General features: G+C 51.0%; 5 protein-coding genes and 1 long non-coding RNA gene across 6 annotated transcripts in view; 4 read left to right on the top strand and 2 right to left on the bottom strand.

The window, feature by feature from the left end:
• Window positions 1-1,628, top strand: part of LOC128271144 (splicing factor 3B subunit 1-like) — a 4,002-nt gene extending 2,374 nt beyond the window's left edge. Inside the window, exon 7 of the mRNA XM_053008583.1 lies at window positions 1,568-1,628. Within this exon, the coding sequence (XP_052864543.1) occupies window positions 1,568-1,628 (61 nt within the window). The remainder of the gene's footprint in view (window positions 1-1,567) is intronic.
• A 2,079-nt stretch (window positions 1,629-3,707) lies between these two features.
• Window positions 3,708-8,309, top strand: LOC128275216 (splicing factor 3B subunit 1). Its single transcript, XM_053013634.1, has 6 exons — window positions 3,708-3,732; window positions 3,972-4,246; window positions 4,307-4,433; window positions 4,496-4,575; window positions 4,645-4,821; window positions 4,884-8,309. The coding sequence occupies exons 1-6, from the start codon at window positions 3,708-3,710 to the stop codon at window positions 8,151-8,153; spliced, it is 3,954 nt and encodes a 1,317-aa protein (XP_052869594.1). The 3' UTR covers window positions 8,154-8,309.
• A 303-nt stretch (window positions 8,310-8,612) lies between these two features.
• On the top strand, window positions 8,613-10,280 carry LOC128271143 (tRNA (guanine(26)-N(2))-dimethyltransferase). Its single transcript, XM_053008582.1, has 3 exons — window positions 8,613-8,864; window positions 8,934-9,121; window positions 9,197-10,280. Exons 1-3 carry the CDS (start codon window positions 8,613-8,615, stop codon window positions 10,278-10,280), a joined length of 1,524 nt encoding a protein of 507 aa, XP_052864542.1.
• Window positions 10,281-10,811: 531 nt separating this feature from the next.
• Window positions 10,812-11,423, top strand: LOC128274103 (cilia- and flagella-associated protein 276). The gene is made up of 2 exons (XM_053012191.1): window positions 10,812-11,029; window positions 11,111-11,423. The coding sequence occupies exons 1-2, from the start codon at window positions 10,812-10,814 to the stop codon at window positions 11,421-11,423; spliced, it is 531 nt and encodes a 176-aa protein (XP_052868151.1).
• A 2,570-nt stretch (window positions 11,424-13,993) lies between these two features.
• Window positions 13,994-15,627, bottom strand: LOC128271439 (uncharacterized). Its single transcript, XR_008269221.1, has 3 exons — window positions 15,575-15,627; window positions 14,508-14,910; window positions 13,994-14,423 (listed from the first exon to the last, which is right to left on the bottom strand). It is a non-coding gene; the product is annotated as an uncharacterized LOC128271439 (long non-coding RNA).
• Window positions 15,628-15,719: 92 nt separating this feature from the next.
• Window positions 15,720-16,688, bottom strand: LOC128271750 (serine/arginine-rich splicing factor 2). The gene is made up of 3 exons (XM_053009377.1): window positions 16,549-16,688; window positions 16,150-16,280; window positions 15,720-16,080 (listed from the first exon to the last, which is right to left on the bottom strand). The coding sequence occupies exons 1-3, from the start codon at window positions 16,600-16,602 to the stop codon at window positions 15,750-15,752; spliced, it is 516 nt and encodes a 171-aa protein (XP_052865337.1). The 5' UTR covers window positions 16,603-16,688; the 3' UTR covers window positions 15,720-15,749.
• Between the last annotated feature and the right edge of the window lie 84 nt (window positions 16,689-16,772).

Here is a 16,772-nt window from a genome sequence, read left to right as displayed (position 1 = left end):
AGGGACATTTAGAGGTGGATATAGAAGTAGATTTAGAAGTGAATTTAATACTCTGATAGGAATAGTATCTCTTTTTAAGAGTTGTCCTTTAAGGACTGGAGCCGATGATTTATGAGGATATCCGTTGGTGATCTCCTCCTTGGTCCGCCTCTTGTAGCCTTAGCATATTGACTTTTTGCTTTGAGCTGTCATATTTTTGTTTACCGCTGTCTCTGTCTCTCTTGTTTATTTACTCACCCACTTGTTGTACCTTCTCCTTCCCCTATGATTTTATACTCACCCTGTTACCACACACACACTATCACACTCTCCCCTGAGTCCTTCTGCCATTTATGACTAATACTCAACTTAACTTCACACACTGAAACGCAGGTCTCTTTCACACACTCGCGTGGATTCACAGCCGATTCTCTCCGTTCTATCTACTCGCACTCTTGCTCTCTTGCGCTCTTACGCTCCTACGCTCTCCCGCTCTCCCGCTCTCCACAAACCGCTACGCTCACTAACCGCCCTATCATAGAACTCGATTCGAGTCCTCGAACGTTCATTCCGTTCATTTTGAGTTCATTTTGCTATAGCTTTCTCTTTCTGCCCTCTCTCTTGCTGTATTCGGCTTTCTCTCTTGTTGTGTTCACTCGAACGGTAGAGTTTCCGTTCGAGATCCATAATAGGGGGGTAAGTCTGACTAAAGGGGCCCATTGGAAGAATGGGGGAAAGAGAGTGGCCCTCTGCAAAAAATCCACCTTGGTCCTCTCTTCACTTCAACGGTCTACTCCTGGGTGGGCCTTTCCTACTCGCAAAAAACAAGAATGATCGTGTCTCTACTACTGACGCCAAAATTTACAGGTTAGGGGCGCGAAAAAAGAAAGCACTTTCTGGGCACTTTTTTACATATTGTTAAACCTTTCATGTTCCTACCATCTATGTGCTTTATCTAACTACAGACACCAGAAACCGTACCCACTTTCTGCACTCAAAAAGGCTTCCACCTTCTGCGCATTGCACTTTACAAGACCTATCAATGATTCTTCCTCCGTACACCGGTATATGAAAATCGCTCCTATCCTGCGCGTGCCTTATTCCACAAGAGAGATCATGTTTCTACTCCATGCCCTGACGCCAGCCTTTCACTGGTCAGGGATCCGAACACTTTCTAGGCACTCTTTCACATTTCAAGAAACCTTTAATCTTTTAAAGTAACCTTTCAAAGAAACCTATCCGTATTTTCAACTTCCACATTATCCACATCCACATTACGTGCACATGATATCCACATTACGAATGTGCAACGCTCGACCGTTTCTCGTGCAACGCTCGACCGTTTCTCCATGCGTTGTATGCTCAACAGTGAATGCGTTGTATGCTCAACAGTGAAACACAGGGTGAATACAAATATATTTAACGTTTCGACCCTTAAATCTTATTTATTCGATTTATTCTTTTACTTTGTGGCATTTTGCGGGAAGTCACAATAATTCGTGCAACATTCTGCAATTCAACGTTGCTCCCCTAAGGCCGTTGGCAATGGCCGTTAACTCGTCGTCCGTCACTTCGCAAATCGTTCCAGTCGCTGTCTCCTGGCGGTGACGGTGATGCATTTCGGTGGCGGTGGTCTTGGCAATCAGTGATCGTTTTTCGGGTTTGGGGAGCTCCGTAAGCTCCTGTGCGCTGCAATAATAATAATAATTGGCCTTCCGTCTTACAACATGGCCTGACGAACAAATTCTCTCCAGTTAGCTCGGTTCCTGGCCGCCGCCGCTCTCCAATCCCTGGGACACAGATGGCACAAATCACGCCACATCATGTACGCAGCGCTGCGTGTTGGCCTTTCAGAGCGCTCCGTTGAAAAACGTGTCGAAGGCGGTAGTACTACTTTGGTCTGCATACCCATCTCCTGCCACACCACGAATAGCACTTCGTTGTCGTGTATGGCAGGCCGAGCCAGCAGCATTAAACATAAGCACATCATGATCAGGAATAGGTCCTCTTTATTTTTACCAAATTGCATCATTATGCGAGCTATGCTTTCGAATATTTATTCTAACACTTTAAGCTTGCTTTCGCTTGCTTTGTTTGCTTTTGAACAAGTAAATTGTGAACACTCCGGCTGTACCGGAAACACAGAAAAAGTCAGGTTCGAAAGTCAGTAGTTAGTCAAATTAGTCAGTAAATCTAATTTGAACCATCTGTCATCTGTCATTTTCGTCGCATCGCAGGAACTAGACATCTTATATGCAAAAACAAACATAGCCTGAGCCGACCGTTAACAAAGGTAAACAAAGTGGTTAACAATAAACGGTTAACTAGGTGTAAACCCAATAAAGTTGGGCTAGCAAACGTGATCAACTTATCCTCTTGCAGCAGCTGCAGCCTCCAAGCGCTGCTCAACTCGCCACGCTTGCTGTGTTACGGCTCGGCAGGCCCGGGCAAAGCGCTGCCAGGTTGTCCGGCGTAAGGGGGATGCGGACAACCGTAGCTCCGTTCTCTCCCGCTGGAAGCACAGGGTGATTCAAAAGCACAGGTTGAATACAAATATTTTTAACGTTTCGACCCTTAAATCTTATCTATTCGATTTATTCTTTTACTTTGTGGCATGTTGCGGGAAGTCACAATAATTCGTGCAACATTCTGCAATTCAACGGTGCACCCCTAAGGCCGTTATCTCGTCCTCCGTCACTTCGCAAATCTTTCCAACCGCTGTCTCCGGGAGCGTTGATACCATTTGGTGGTTGTTGCGGGAATAGCTCATACAGAGTTCCACTCAGCACTTCCTGATCCTCTTCCTGTTGCATTCGTCCGCCTGTGAGCCAGCCCACCCCCGTTCGGTAGGCGTCGTTCCCCATCGTCCTCCACGGGTCGTTTTCCAACGAGTCTGCGACTTCCTGGGCGAAACGCTGCTTGCTTTCCTGAATGGCGCTGTCGAGCATTCTCTTTGTTTGCATATACTCAACGGCTCGGTAAGCACGGACGCTGGGGTCCTGCGTTTTTCGCAGGCGTCGTCGGGCCGCTACGCAGATTTGGCGCTTTTCCGCAATATCCGTTGTTCACCAGTAAACAGCAGGTCTGTTCGCCCCCGGTCCTCTGCCACTGCGCGGCTTGGTCTCGTCACAGGGTCTCTCCAGCATCCTCGTGCAGCCACCGATGGTTCGACTTTGCCAAAATCGTGTGCCAGCAGCGAGATCGCAAACACCTTCGGATCGAACAGGTGTATCCTCCATCATCGAAACCGGTACCGTGGTTACGAGAGCGCGGTGCGTTCCGAGGCGCTGGGTCACCGGTGGAGTAGATCATGTACTCCGCCGGCTGCTGTTCGCTGTGGCGCCGAATTCAGGGATGCACTTTTGCCGAAAGGAAAACCCCTACACGATAACAAACTTCTCGAAAAGAAAAATAAAACTATGATAAATGCCGTCTATTCACTTCGCTTGGACGCTCGCCTTAGTACTGACGTTTGGGTTCGAAACAAATTCGAAATTTTGAGCCAAATTTTTGTTATTTCTAAAATAATAATTCCAAATAAATAAGAATTCCTTTTTTTCCTTTTCTTTGCCCATGCAGCAACCATTGTTTTCTAAATTGAGCTGCATGGGCGCGTACGTCACCCGTCACTCACACATTCACACCATCCGAAAAATTGGCCGTCGCTGTCAAAGTTGAGGGAAAATATCAGCACCAGAATCCAGCTTTTCGCAGCTTTCCAGCAAATAATGGATATTCCCAAGACTCACGAAGGTAAGTACTGAAGCAAAATATCTGCAATCGACTCGGCGAGCCACGCCGTTGTTCCGCGCACAGAAGTTTCGAGTGATACGGCAGCGCAACTATCGGAAAAACACGGCGTCCCCCAATGTTTGGTGCTCCCGTGCAGCCATATTACCTTGATGCACCCGCGGCCGGAAGATTTGGTGCCCTTGTGCACAATTGTACTAATTTTCTACTTCGTTCCGTGCCGTACGCTCATGTCATTGCAGATCTTGAGGCCCAAATACTTGAGATACAATCGAAGAAGAAAGAGATCAATGCGGAAGCGGCCAAAGATAAGGGGGTGGGACTGCTCGAGAGTGGCTATTATGATAGCGAGCTGTACGACGATGCCAACCAGAACAGCAAATACGAGGGCTACGTAACGTCGATCGCACCGAACGATGACATCGACGACGAGGAGGACGATGGACTCCCGATCGGGCGTAACACCCGGCACATGGGCTACACGGCACCGGCCGCCCTGCTCAATGAGGTCGTACAGGTAAGCGGAGCGTTTGCGGTGAAGAAGATCCACCAGGCTTACCGTTGTGTACCGTTTCAGTCGGAGAAGGATTACGATCCGTTCGCGGAACGCCGGAGGCCCACGGTGGCCGAGAAGGAGGATGAGTACCGACAAAAACGTCGCCGACTGGTCATATCACCCGAAAGAGTGGATCCGTTTGCAGATGGTAAGGCTTTCATGGAGCCCGAGTCGGGACTCAATTGAATACCTTTCATTGCTCTTCTTTAGGTGGCAAAACACCGGACGTTGGCTCTCGAATGTACACGGAAATCCGTCGCGAACAGATGCTTCAGGGAGAAGAAGCAGAGGTGAGAAATGGTCCCTAGTTTACCATATACCCAGATGTTTACCAACTGGTATTTGTTTCCGATTTGCAGTTGCGAAAGAAAATTCAGGAGCAAGCCAAAGACGGTTCACTTAAAATATCATCCAACGGAACGGCGAACAACAAAGTGGAACCGAAAAAGCGCGGCCGCTGGGACCAGTCGGTAGAGGAGCAGTTTGTGCCACCGAAAAAGTTGGCAGTACCGGCCACGCCGACCTGGGATGCGGAGGTAAGTCAGCGAAGCTGACTGTTTGGCCTAGGGAGTCATCTCCATGAATTTGTTTTCCACAGAAAACACCCGCAGACCACCGTTGGGATGAAACGCCGGGTCACAAGGGAAGCGAAACACCGGGCGCTACGCCGAACGTTCGAATCTGGGACGCCACACCGGCTCATGCCGGAGGAACGGCCACGACCCCGGGCCGTGAGACGCCGGCTGAAAAGTCCACTCGCCGCAATCGTTGGGACGAAACACCGAAAACGGAACGCGAAACACCGGGCCACTCGTGGGCCGAGACACCGCGCGCGGACAGGGCCACAGCCGATAGCATGCTCGAAGGTACGACGCCAGCTTCGAAGCGCCGCTCACGTTGGGACGAAACACCCTCGAATGCCACCCCGTCCGCTATGACCCCTTCGCTGGCAATGACACCGACACTGCACGGGGCGACCCCGAGTGGGAATGCCACGCCGCTCCTAACACCGGGCGGTACAACGCCGGTGGGAGTGAAAGCGATGGCAATGGCCACTCCGACACCGGGCCATCTCGCTTCGATGACGCCCGAACAGCTGCAGGCGTACCGGTGGGAGAAGGAGATCGACGAACGCAATCGGCCGTTTACCGATGAAGAGTTGGACGTGATGTTTCCTCCGGGCTACAAGGTGTTGCCCCCACCGGCCGGTTACATTCCCATCCGCACCCCGGCACGCAAACTGACGGCCACTCCAACCCCGATGGCTGGAACACCGGCCGGATTCTTCATGCAAGCCGAAGACAAATCGTCCAAGTTTGTCGACAACCAACCGAAGGGCAATCTGCCGTTCATGAAGCCGGAGGACGCGCAGTACTTCGACAAGCTGTTGGTCGAGGTGGACGAGGAGTCACTCAGTCCGGAGGAGCAGAAGGAGCGCAAAATCATGAAACTGTTGCTGAAGATCAAAAACGGAACGCCACCGATGCGCAAAGCCGCCCTGCGGCAGATCACGGATAAGGCGCGCGAGTTCGGTGCCGGAGCGCTTTTTAACCAGATTTTGCCACTGCTCATGAGTCCCACGCTCGAGGATCAGGAGCGTCACCTGCTGGTCAAGGTGATCGATCGTATTCTCTACAAGCTGGACGATCTCGTTCGACCGTACGTGCACAAGATTCTGGTCGTGATCGAGCCGCTGCTGATCGACGAGGATTACTATGCGCGCGTCGAGGGTCGAGAAATTATCTCCAACCTCGCCAAGGCGGCCGGCCTCGCGACGATGATCTCCACGATGCGACCCGACATTGACAACATCGATGAGTACGTGCGCAACACAACGGCCCGTGCCTTCGCCGTGGTCGCTTCGGCGCTCGGCATTCCCTCGCTACTGCCCTTCCTGAAGGCGGTGTGCAAGAGCAAAAAATCATGGCAAGCGCGGCACACTGGCATCAAGATCGTACAGCAGATCGCCATCCTGATGGGATGTGCCATCCTGCCGCACCTGAAATCGCTCGTCGAAATCATCGAGCACGGGCTGGTGGACGAACAGCAGAAAGTGCGCACGATCACCGCGTTGGCGCTGGCGGCCCTCGCCGAAGCGGCCACCCCGTACGGTATCGAGTCGTTCGATTCCGTGCTGAAACCCCTCTGGAAGGGTATCCGGACGCACCGGGGCAAGGGATTGGCCGCGTTTTTGAAGGCGATCGGTTACCTCATTCCGCTGATGGACGCCGAGTACGCCAACTACTACACGCGCGAAGTGATGCTGATCCTGATCCGCGAGTTCCAGTCGCCCGACGAAGAGATGAAGAAGATTGTGCTGAAGGTGGTCAAGCAGTGCTGTGCGACCGACGGTGTTGAGGCGCAGTACATCAAGGAGGAAATATTGCCTCACTTCTTCAAACACTTCTGGAACCACCGGATGGCACTGGATCGACGCAACTACCGGCAGCTGGTCGACACGACGGTGGAGATTGCGAACAAGGTGGGCGCGTCGGAGATCGTGAACCGCGTTGTGGACGATCTGAAGGACGAGAATGAGCAGTACCGCAAAATGGTGATGGAGACGATCGAGAAAATTATGGCCAACCTCGGTGCGGCCGACATCGATTCCCGGCTCGAGGAGCAGCTGATCGACGGCATCCTGTACGCGTTCCAGGAGCAGACGACCGAGGACGTGGTGATGCTGAACGGGTTCGGCACGATCGTGAACCAGCTCAGCAAGCGTGTCAAGCCGTACCTGCCGCAGATTTGCGGTACGATTCTGTGGCGATTGAACAACAAGTCGGCCAAGGTGCGACAGCAGGCCGCCGATTTGATTTCCCGTATTGCGGTCGTGATGAAGACGTGCCAGGAGGAGAAGCTCATGGGCCATCTGGGAGTGGTGTTGTACGAGTATCTGGGCGAGGAGTACCCAGAGGTACTGGGATCGATTCTCGGTGCCCTGAAGGCGATCGTGAACGTGATCGGTATGACAAAGATGACGCCACCGATCAAGGATCTACTTCCGCGCCTCACACCCATCCTGAAGAATCGGCACGAGAAAGTGCAGGAAAACTGTATCGATCTCGTGGGACGCATAGCGGATCGCGGGCCGGAGTATGTGTCGGCCCGCGAGTGGATGCGCATCTGTTTCGAGCTACTCGAGCTACTGAAAGCACACAAAAAGGCCATCCGCCGAGCAACGGTCAACACGTTCGGATATATTGCGAAGGCGATCGGACCGCACGATGTGCTGGCGACGCTGCTGAACAATCTGAAAGTTCAGGAGCGCCAAAATCGCGTCTGCACGACCGTCGCGATCGCTATCGTGGCCGAAACGTGTCGCCCATTCACGGTGCTTCCGGCACTGATGAACGAGTACCGGGTGCCGGAACTGAACGTGCAGAATGGAGTGCTGAAGTCGCTATCGTTCCTGTTCGAGTACATCGGGGAAATGGGCAAGGACTACATTTACGCCGTGTGTCCGCTACTGGAGGACGCCCTGATGGACCGCGACCTGGTTCACCGACAAACGGCCTGTGCCGCCATCAAACACATGGCACTGGGTGTGTACGGGTTTGGGTGCGAGGACGCCCTGATCCATCTGCTGAACTACGTGTGGCCGAACATCTTCGAAACTTCGCCCCATCTCGTGCAGGCCTTCATGGATGCGGTCGAGGGGCTACGGGTGGCACTGGGGCCGATCAAAATTCTACAGTACACGCTGCAAGGACTGTTTCATCCGGCGCGCAAGGTGCGTGACGTTTACTGGAAGATCTACAACTCGCTGTACATAGGGGCGCAGGATGCGCTGATCGTGGGCTATCCGCGCATCACGAACGATCCCAAAAATCAGTACATCCGCTACGAGCTAGAGTACAGTTTGTAAAGGGACTCCAGCGCCGCGACCTGAAACACTTGCCCTTTTGCTTTCGTCGCGTTCGAAATTCACTTGCGTTTATGTCATCAATAGACACACAAACTAGACTCCCACAACACAGACTACACTATATTAAGGTAACACGTAAAATGGATTGAATTATCAACCCGGAGAGCGGCAAAAAGCCGGTCGCGATAACTAAGTAATAAACTATCGTAACTCATCCTAATCGTAGTTTTTATTGTGTTCTTTCAACGATCAAACAACGATTTTCACGATCCCAAATTCAAAATCAAATGCAAAGAAAGTACGATCAGTCAAGCGGCTGTCATTTTTGCTGTCAAATTTCATGGCACGTGTGATTTTGTTTATGTTCTGAGCCACACAAACCAAACGCGATTAATTTACTAGCGGAAACATATTGAAATTTGATAATTTTGATAATTAACATCTACTTTCGGAAACACGATGGTGGACGGTGGAACAGTGGCCAGTGCCTCGATGAAGACAATCCGCGAAGGAAGCGCCGAAATACTGGTGGCCGAACACGTCTTCTACAATCCGGTGCAGGAGTTTAACCGCGATCTAAGCATCTGCGTGCTGAACACTTTCTCGCGGATCTACCAGCGAGAAAAGCTACAAGAACAACAGAGAAATGGTACCATCGCACCGGACAACGGAACGGTGGTGGTGCCCCTCGCAGCTGGTGTTCGGCACGAAGTAAGAACATTCGTATGAATTAATCGAGACAGACAAATGACGATGAACGTTCGGCTTGCACCTTTCTAGAGCGGTTTGCGCATCCTCGAAGCTCTTTCAGCGACGGGACTTCGGAGTATCCGCTACGCAAAAGAGGTTCGTGGCGTGCGTGAAGTGATTGCGAACGATTTATCGAAATCCGCAGTCGAATCGATCGAGCAAAACGTGAAACACAACGGACTGGAGAACCTCATCACTCCCAGCTTCAACGATGCAATGTAAGCCAAACCGAAGCCTACTCCGTGATCAACCATTCAATGGTTCTTCTTGTTTCACGATTCCATTCTTTGCAGGACTCTCATGTACATGTCAACGAAACCGGATCAACGTTTCACGGCAATCGATCTCGATCCGTACGGCCACCCGAGCCGGTTCCTCGACGGGGCCGTCCAGAGCGTTGAGGACGGTGGCTTGTTGTTAATCACCGCCACGGACATGGCCGTGTTGGCCGGTAACACACCAGAAGCCTGCTACGTCAAGTACGGTTCGGTGCCGCTGAAAACGAAAGCGTGCCACGAAATGGCGCTGCGCATTCTGCTGCGATGCCTCGAAACGACCGCCACCCGATATGGGCGTTACATTCGACCGCTGTTGTGTATTTCGGCCGACTTCTACATCCGGGTGTTTGTTCGCATCTACAGCGGGCAGTACGCGTGCAAGAAGAGCAGCAGCAAACAGGCGATGGTGTTCCAGTGTACGGGTTGCGAGTCGTTTACGCTGCAACCGCTGGGTGTCCTCAAACCGAACCCTACCGAAGCCAATCCCAAGCAGATCAAGTTTGGCCTGCCGACTGGACCATTTGTGGGGAGCCGCTGCGAGCATTGTAACCATCAGCACCACATGGGCGGCCCGATATGGTCGGCTCCGTTGCATGATGAAGAGTTCCTCGCAGAATTGGCGCACACGGTCGAAGGAGAGGAAGCAACGCACCTAACGACGATACGACGCATCTGCGGCACGTTGTCGGTGATACGCGAAGAGCTACCGGACGTTCCCCTGTACTACACGTTGGATCGACTCTGTGGCATTTTAAAGCTGGAATCGATTTCGATGCTCAAGTTCCGTTCGGCACTGCTGCACGCCGGGTACAGGGTTTCGTACTCCCATGCCAACCGTACGTCCATCAAAACGGACGCTCCGATCGGAGTGCTGTGGGATATTCTGCGCTGCTGGCACCGCGCACATCCAGTTAAGGCGGACCGCTTCCTAGAGGGTGTGCCTCTGAGTGCGATTCTCGCCAAACCGCCATCACGTGACTACGATCTAGACGAGCTGCACCCCGAAGCGAATCCTCCGAGCCGAAAAGAATCGATGATGCGATTTCAGGAAAACCCGACCCCCCATTGGGGCCCTGGAACCAGGGCAACTCTGATGTAAGTTGAGGGCCGATTGAACAATTATTGATCAATCTTATCGATAGCTCTTCCTTTCCATTTTGCTCTGCAGGATTAGCGAAGGTAAAATGTTGAAAAGTGTTCAAAATCAGAACAAGCGAAAGCAAAAACGAACACACACAAAGGACGCAGTAGCCGAGCCAAATGATGTCAAGGTTTCGGGTTCCGGCACATCACCAGAACGGAAAATGCCCAAGACAAGGGGAACCGAGGGTGGCAGTCCTTCGCAGGTAGAGGCTTGAAGCAACACGTCGTAGCGTGAGGTTGCGTGAGTCGTTATGGAAATTGTGCCGCGGTTTCTATGGCGGGAAAGTGAAAATCGATTAAACGTGAGCAAGCTCTGTACTTGAATCGCATCGAAGTAGCCTGTGAACTATCGACGATTCGAGATGCACTTTACGTGCTAAGTGCTAAGACGGAAGGAAGACATTTTATTTCGATAAATAAATTGTTGAAACCAAAACTACGATTTACATCTTTTTTTTTTGAAATTGTGAACCAATTACGTGGCACGATGGTACTGAAGCAACCGGAAACGCCGATCAAGCGCGAACGAAATGAGGATCACCTGCCGTGTATCGATGGTGAAGGATGCTACCGGAAGTCGCTTCCGGTGCCACCACCGACGCAGCCATCAAAGCGCTGGTCAGACGCACTTCCCTCAAACGAACGTGTTTTTTACCATCAAACGCTCAGTTCGGCACGTCGAGCGGCGCACTTTTCAAACTATGGGTAACCGCGGCGGTTTCAGTTCAGTGGCTACAGCGATTATGGTGGGGTCCTTAATGGAACAGTGTTTTGATTGGCTTTCAGAAACATCCCATTGGACTCGCTGGACATTAATTTGGCGTCCCAGTACAACCATTCCGATGATCTGTTTCTCGGTAAGAATGATGTGGTGCTACAGGAAGAAACGCTTGGCCATCGAACGTTTCGTCGGTTGCGAAACACACGCGATCTAAGCCCGGAAAAGATAATCCGCCTGAAACATCCGCTGCTCGTAGGCGGTTTACGCGAGAAGGTCTCACCGAACAGCGTGAAGCTGATGAACACTGGGCCACATACACCGCTCACAAATCCTGGCTACTCGCGACAAACGGGAGACGGCAATTTCTTTAACTATTAAACGCCCGCGGAAATTATTGTTAATATGAATCTTTAAAAGATCGGATGGGTTTCTCTCGGAATCTGCAATCCGGGCTCTTTCGGTTGATTTAAAAAATAAATCTTAAATTGTTTGATTGCACAAGAGTGATCGCGTCGGCTTTTGTTTTTATTCAAACGATCGTCGCGCACGGATTTTCCAGTATTTTGTCGAAAGATCGCGCACCGCAGTATCCAGCACACCACTCCGAAAGGCAGACAGAGAAGTGGTTCAAAAGGGAAAACACTCAAACACACTTGGCGCAGAAAGTAACGTAGAATTAAAGGGCTTAATACAAAGACTATTTATCCTGTTATCGTTTTCGCGTGTCTGTTGATTGTTTTATGTGTCGGTCAACCTAACCTCTTCCCTGCACTCTGCTACACCCAAAAACCATGCTGTTATTGCGAATTCGTTGTCCTCCAAAGCGAAGGGGCGCGTGTTCTGCAACCTGTTAGAACCGCGATCGTCACTACTTAAAATATTCCGCATTTTATCAACTAGTTGTACATGGAGAGACGTATTTGTAGTTGTTATTAGAGTTTGCACCGTAATGTGCAGCTCGCGCGCGTCAAAGTATCAAGAAGCAAAACTTTATTGGTTCATTTTAACTACAAATAATGTCAAAGCCTCCCGCGCGCTACCTATCGTTCCCGGTATCTTCTGCTTGATCAACCGACGGTGCGACCCGCCCAGGAGACATACTTACCTTACCGTACACGACGAAGCAGGATACATTTCTGATAACATTGTGGGACATAGTAAAGAAGGGGTCTCCCATCGGGGCTACCGGGCAACACCGTCAGCAGGGGATTGATAGGTAGGGTAGAGCAAGAGGTTTCGTCCCATATCGCATCGGTCTCTTTCCGTTTCGATTCTATAATTCTAAGCCTTTCCTCCTTCGGTATGCCTAAACTTATTGAAATACCGACAAAAACACCTTTGTTAAATGCGTACACATTGCGTGAAAGTGGGCAATACACGCCTCAAGAAAACGAATGAAATGTTCGATATCGAAACTAACTTATCTCTCATTTTTACATTTAGTAATCAGCAGACAGATTACCGAAACGCTACATCGCTGAATTATGGTACTCTATTAGACGGGTTGACCCCCGGGCCAGTTTCTGAAGGTGGTGTCCACGCTGCTTGCGGCACTCAGTACAAATGGTGGCGGTAGGTAGGTATCGCGTTGTTTTGTTGATTGTTGTTTACTGACGAAGGTTTGTAAATGTTTTGCGTGGAGAAATCTGTAAATATAAAACTGCAAACTGTTGGGAATGGTTCTAGAAAAAAAATCACGAATCGGTGTGCTCCATGGAGCCAGTATTGTCAGCAAACGTGGCCACATTCTCCTGGCATAGTAGTGTCTCAGGAACACGAAGCATAGAATATCATCGTTGCACTGAGAGAGCGGTACACGAACACACAGGAGCATTGGAACCAGGAGCGGCAAGTCGAAAAGCAGAGATGAAGTCAGCAACATGACATGCCGAAGGTACGCGGGGATCGCAGTTCCGGCTACAACAATCTTCCGGGGTTCGTTGCAAAATCGAACTGATCCGCTGGTGTGCTTGGGCTGGGGCTTTCTGGTCTCAAAACAAAGCACTCGCCAACCACGCTGGGACACGGGGACGTGAACGGCGCCGCACCTGTGTGTGAATCCTTCTCCAACTCTGCGCACGCTAAATCTGCTTGCCCCGGCACCATTCGTTAACTGCTAATTCACCAACCACAGCTTCGAGTCGTGTCGCCCGGACCACCTTCTTCAACTACTCCAGTAACCATATCCCCGGTGATCGTTTTTCTGACGCAGTTTCGCCAGCCTGTAGACAGCTTTCTCGAGAGCATTAATACAACTTCTTGGAGCGCAGGTCCTCTTTCTCTGGCTCTCTGTCTCCAATCCCTCTTCTACTAATCCCTTTGCAGCTACTAACAACCACTGGCAGCAATCGCGCCATGAAGAGGTGTTACTCGATGCCAGTGCTCCTTCCTTTGTTCGAAAAAAGACCTCAGCTGCAATCAGACTGCATCGCTCGCGATCGCGGCAAGCGCATACGCCACGCATTGTGTGTGGCATCCGTATGGCTTGGCGCTCTTTTTCGAACTCCTCCCAAAAATGCTTTGCCTAAAACGTGAAGCGGTGGCCGCTGAATTCAAGCGATACATGTGTCCTTCTCATGCGAAGAGCTCATGGGATAGGTGATGGTGAGTGTTTTGTGATGATCATATCTCGCTCAACCGATTGCCGCAGCCTGCCGGACGACGACGACGACTGCACACTCCTTCAATCTTCTGCTAGACACGGAACATTGCACGACCTTTGCATTAACGTGTCGAATGTTTTTGTTTTTTAGTTCTCTACTATGTATGTCACGTGCGGCGGTGGCAAAAGTGTGTTTCTGGGTATCAGCTGTGTTGGACTTGTGACACCAAAATCGGGATGATGGTGTTAAGCCGATACACAAAGAGTAATTGAAGGAAAGGGAAACCAAACAACAAAAGACAATCTTTCAAAAGCATCTAAAAAGGATAACAACTAGGGTGTGTGGTAAATGGAGAACTATAGAGAGAATTTGCAATTGCTACTCCAGCTGGAAGAAAAGAAGAAAGAGAAGAAAAACACACAAACTCTGCCAAATGTCGTCGCCACCGACGAAGCCGGACACATGGGGGATCGACTGCAACCACCGCTCGCCTCGCCTCGCCTCGCCCATTCTGTATCTTCCTCTCAGCCCTCGTTCAATCTCCCTCAGCCGCCCGCCGTCAGCATCTCCCAGACAGCAAACACACACAGACAGAGAGTCAGAGTCAGCAGATGACGGTCGCGGTCAGCAGTAGCAGCTGCAACGTTACCAGCAACATACGATCGCAGCAGAAACAGCAGCAGCAGCAGCATAGCATGGTTGTAAACAAAATGTCGCTGCTGCCAAAGCTGGGCATCGGGATGATCATCGTCACCGCATTGCTCCCTGGAAGAAGCTGCGTTGAAAGCCGTGACGCGACCGCTTCTCCACTCCACTCCTGAGAGGTTGCTTTCGTTGAAAACAAAATCACCATCCCTACCTCTCGCTTCCACGGGAACCCCAGGCGCGGCCAGGCACGCATGCATGCGAGTGGAGCAAGTCGATCACGGGACAGGACGGACGGACACCAACACAGCGCGCGCGCGCCGCTCAATCTCCGGCTACACCTTCTTTCCTTTTCGAACATGAACGATATGAAACATTCCGGCCGGCGACCATTCCGTCGGATGAGCCTTTGCTCGCCGTAGCAGCATGCACAGCTCAACAACTGTCGCTCTCCCGCCGGACAGTGTCCGGTTCTTTGCGCTCTCTCCGTTCGCCTTCCTCCCGTTTACGGGTCCCGCAGCGAACGTGAGCAGCTAGGAAAACGGCGTATTAGGGGATCAGTAGCCGGATGGGCAAATCTGCAGGCAGCAGGACAGCGCACAGCAACCGCATTTGCCCTATATGTGAATATGAGATGGATACTCGTTTAGTACAAACGACCACACACGCGGGACGGGTGCTCAAGTGTTGCAGATTTTTTTTTTGTTCACAGTGTCAATACAACTCAATTCCGGATCATATGACCGTGCGGCGATTGGTAAAACAGAATTAACTACATATCTCTCACGGCAATTCATGTAACACAAAGCGTGTTAGTAAATGAAATCTTTCGCACGGTCAAACGGAACAGAAAATAAAAGAACGAAAACAAACGGAAAATAACAGAAGCACATACAGAATCTGTTTACAAGATTTTATCATCAGGCGCAGTGGCGCGCCAGTCTGTGCCATCCGCAGCACACACGAGGCTTTGCTCTGTTTCGAATCATCCATGTTTCTTGCCCTGGGCGGACACATGTGAAGAAGGATGTGAGCGCGATGTGAGAACTTGTGGTTCCTTTCGCAGCTCCATGAGATGCTTCCAACAACCAGCCGGTTCTCTCTCAATGCGGCAAAGATTTATCTGATTGTCCTCTTTCAGTCGTATTATGTTGGTGTTTTTTTAAGGAAAACAATTTTCGACGGAACTGCTCCAATTCCAAACAAACAATAACAGTTGATCGTGGGTCAAACACGAGAACGAGAAACAAAATAAGGGAACAAATGTTGTGGGACTGTTACCTCGAATAATCGGCGATCGCCCGTCGTCACAGCATTGAAAGTGTCATTTTCGCACCAATCGGCCAGTCCGTCGCCTGATGAATTGAACAAAACCAACAATTAATAACTAACTTATATCCAACGAGGAGCCTCGAACTTACTCTGCACGAAAACGAATACACCGCCAATGCGAGACTTAATAATGTCCGGTACGTTCCGCCGGGCTGCGAGAGCGAGACTCTTTGCCGCGCGAAGATTTGCTACCCGAGCGGGAACGCGGTGACCGGGACTTGGAGCGTGAGTAGGTGCGACGGTGACGCTCGGCGCTGCGGGATCGCGATCGGCGACGATACCGTTCACGGGAACGACCACGTTCCCGTCCATTGTGCCTGTTGCCGCCGCCGCCACGACGCTGCGGCGAAGTCGGACGGCCGTAGCGCGCCATCTGGACGCGCAGCTCCCTACCGTCCAACATGCGACCATCCATGGCGTCTAGTGCGTCTTCGGCGTCACGCTTGTCATAGAATCTAGCATGCGAAAGAGAAGTTGGATTGAGGGACCCATCGGGTGGAAGAACATGGACAGAAGCTACTTACCGTACGAAGGCAAATCCACGGCTTTCGCGTGTATGTCTGTCACGGGGAATGTAAATATCGCCCACCTCACCGCAACGTTCGAAAACACGTCGCAGGTCGTCCGGAGTGGTGCGGTACGTCAAGTTATCGACCTGATAAAAAAGGTAACCTGTTTTACTTTCGAGGGCACATTGCAACGCCCGGCGAGCGACGCCATTTTATGAATGCAGCCAGCAAGCAACTCTCTCCTTACTACGCAGCAGGGTGATGGACTTTTACAAACTACGCGGATTCAAAGCGAATCGGCGCACTACTAACGAAAAACCCCAAAGATAGCGAGCCCAGCAACAGTTTGATCTCGGAATATCACAGCAACGCGTCGTTTGCCGGGGTTTGCGACAAAAGTTACAAATGGCTTACCTTCAGTGAGATCATTCCATCTATTCTTGGCGGTGGCCGAGCGTAACCACTCATTTTGGCGAATTCTCCGCGTTTCCTACGGGAACCACTTGATAAAAACAACTATAGCACGCTTCACCCACGGGTTGCAGTAAAGATTGTCGCTGTAAATTCCTTTTTTCGCGATAAATTCGCGCAGCGTATGTTCGCTCACAACCAGTCGACGCGAAAGTTAATCAGCAAGA

Source organism: Anopheles cruzii, chromosome 3 (genome assembly GCF_943734635.1).
Source record: "Anopheles cruzii chromosome 3, idAnoCruzAS_RS32_06, whole genome shotgun sequence".
Classification (NCBI taxonomy): Eukaryota; Metazoa; Arthropoda; class Insecta; order Diptera; family Culicidae; genus Anopheles; species Anopheles cruzii.
Note: the sequence above shows the minus strand (reverse complement) of the source record. Positions and strands in the feature narration are given on the sequence as shown.

Excerpts from the sequence above, each read along its gene's own strand:
- LOC128275216 (XM_053013634.1), top strand. The coding sequence starts at position 3,708 with ATGGATATTCCCAAGACTCACGAAG. Across the intron at positions 4,247-4,306 it reads TGCTCAATGAGGTCGTACAG|TCGGAGAAGGATTACGATCC; the intron begins GTAAGCGGAGCG and ends GTACCGTTTCAG. Across the intron at positions 4,434-4,495 it reads AGTGGATCCGTTTGCAGATG|GTGGCAAAACACCGGACGTT; the intron begins GTAAGGCTTTCA and ends GCTCTTCTTTAG.
- LOC128271143 (XM_053008582.1), top strand. The coding sequence starts at position 8,613 with ATGGTGGACGGTGGAACAGTGGCCAGTGCCTCGATGAAGACAATCCGC. Across the intron at positions 8,865-8,933 it reads CAGCTGGTGTTCGGCACGAA|AGCGGTTTGCGCATCCTCGA; the intron begins GTAAGAACATTC and ends GCACCTTTCTAG. Across the intron at positions 9,122-9,196 it reads CCCAGCTTCAACGATGCAAT|GACTCTCATGTACATGTCAA; the intron begins GTAAGCCAAACC and ends CATTCTTTGCAG.
- LOC128274103 (XM_053012191.1), top strand. The coding sequence starts at position 10,812 with ATGGTACTGAAGCAACCGGAAACGCCGATCAAGCGCGAACGAAATGAG. Across the intron at positions 11,030-11,110 it reads GCGCACTTTTCAAACTATGG|AAACATCCCATTGGACTCGC; the intron begins GTAACCGCGGCG and ends ATTGGCTTTCAG.
- LOC128271750 (XM_053009377.1), bottom strand. The coding sequence starts at position 16,602 with ATGAGTGGTTACGCTCGGCCACCGCCAAGAATAGATGGAATGATCTCA. Across the intron at positions 16,281-16,548 it reads ATGGAATGATCTCACTGAAG|GTCGATAACTTGACGTACCG; the intron begins GTAAGCCATTTG and ends CTTTTTTATCAG. Across the intron at positions 16,081-16,149 it reads CGTGGATTTGCCTTCGTACG|ATTCTATGACAAGCGTGACG; the intron begins GTAAGTAGCTTC and ends TTCGCATGCTAG.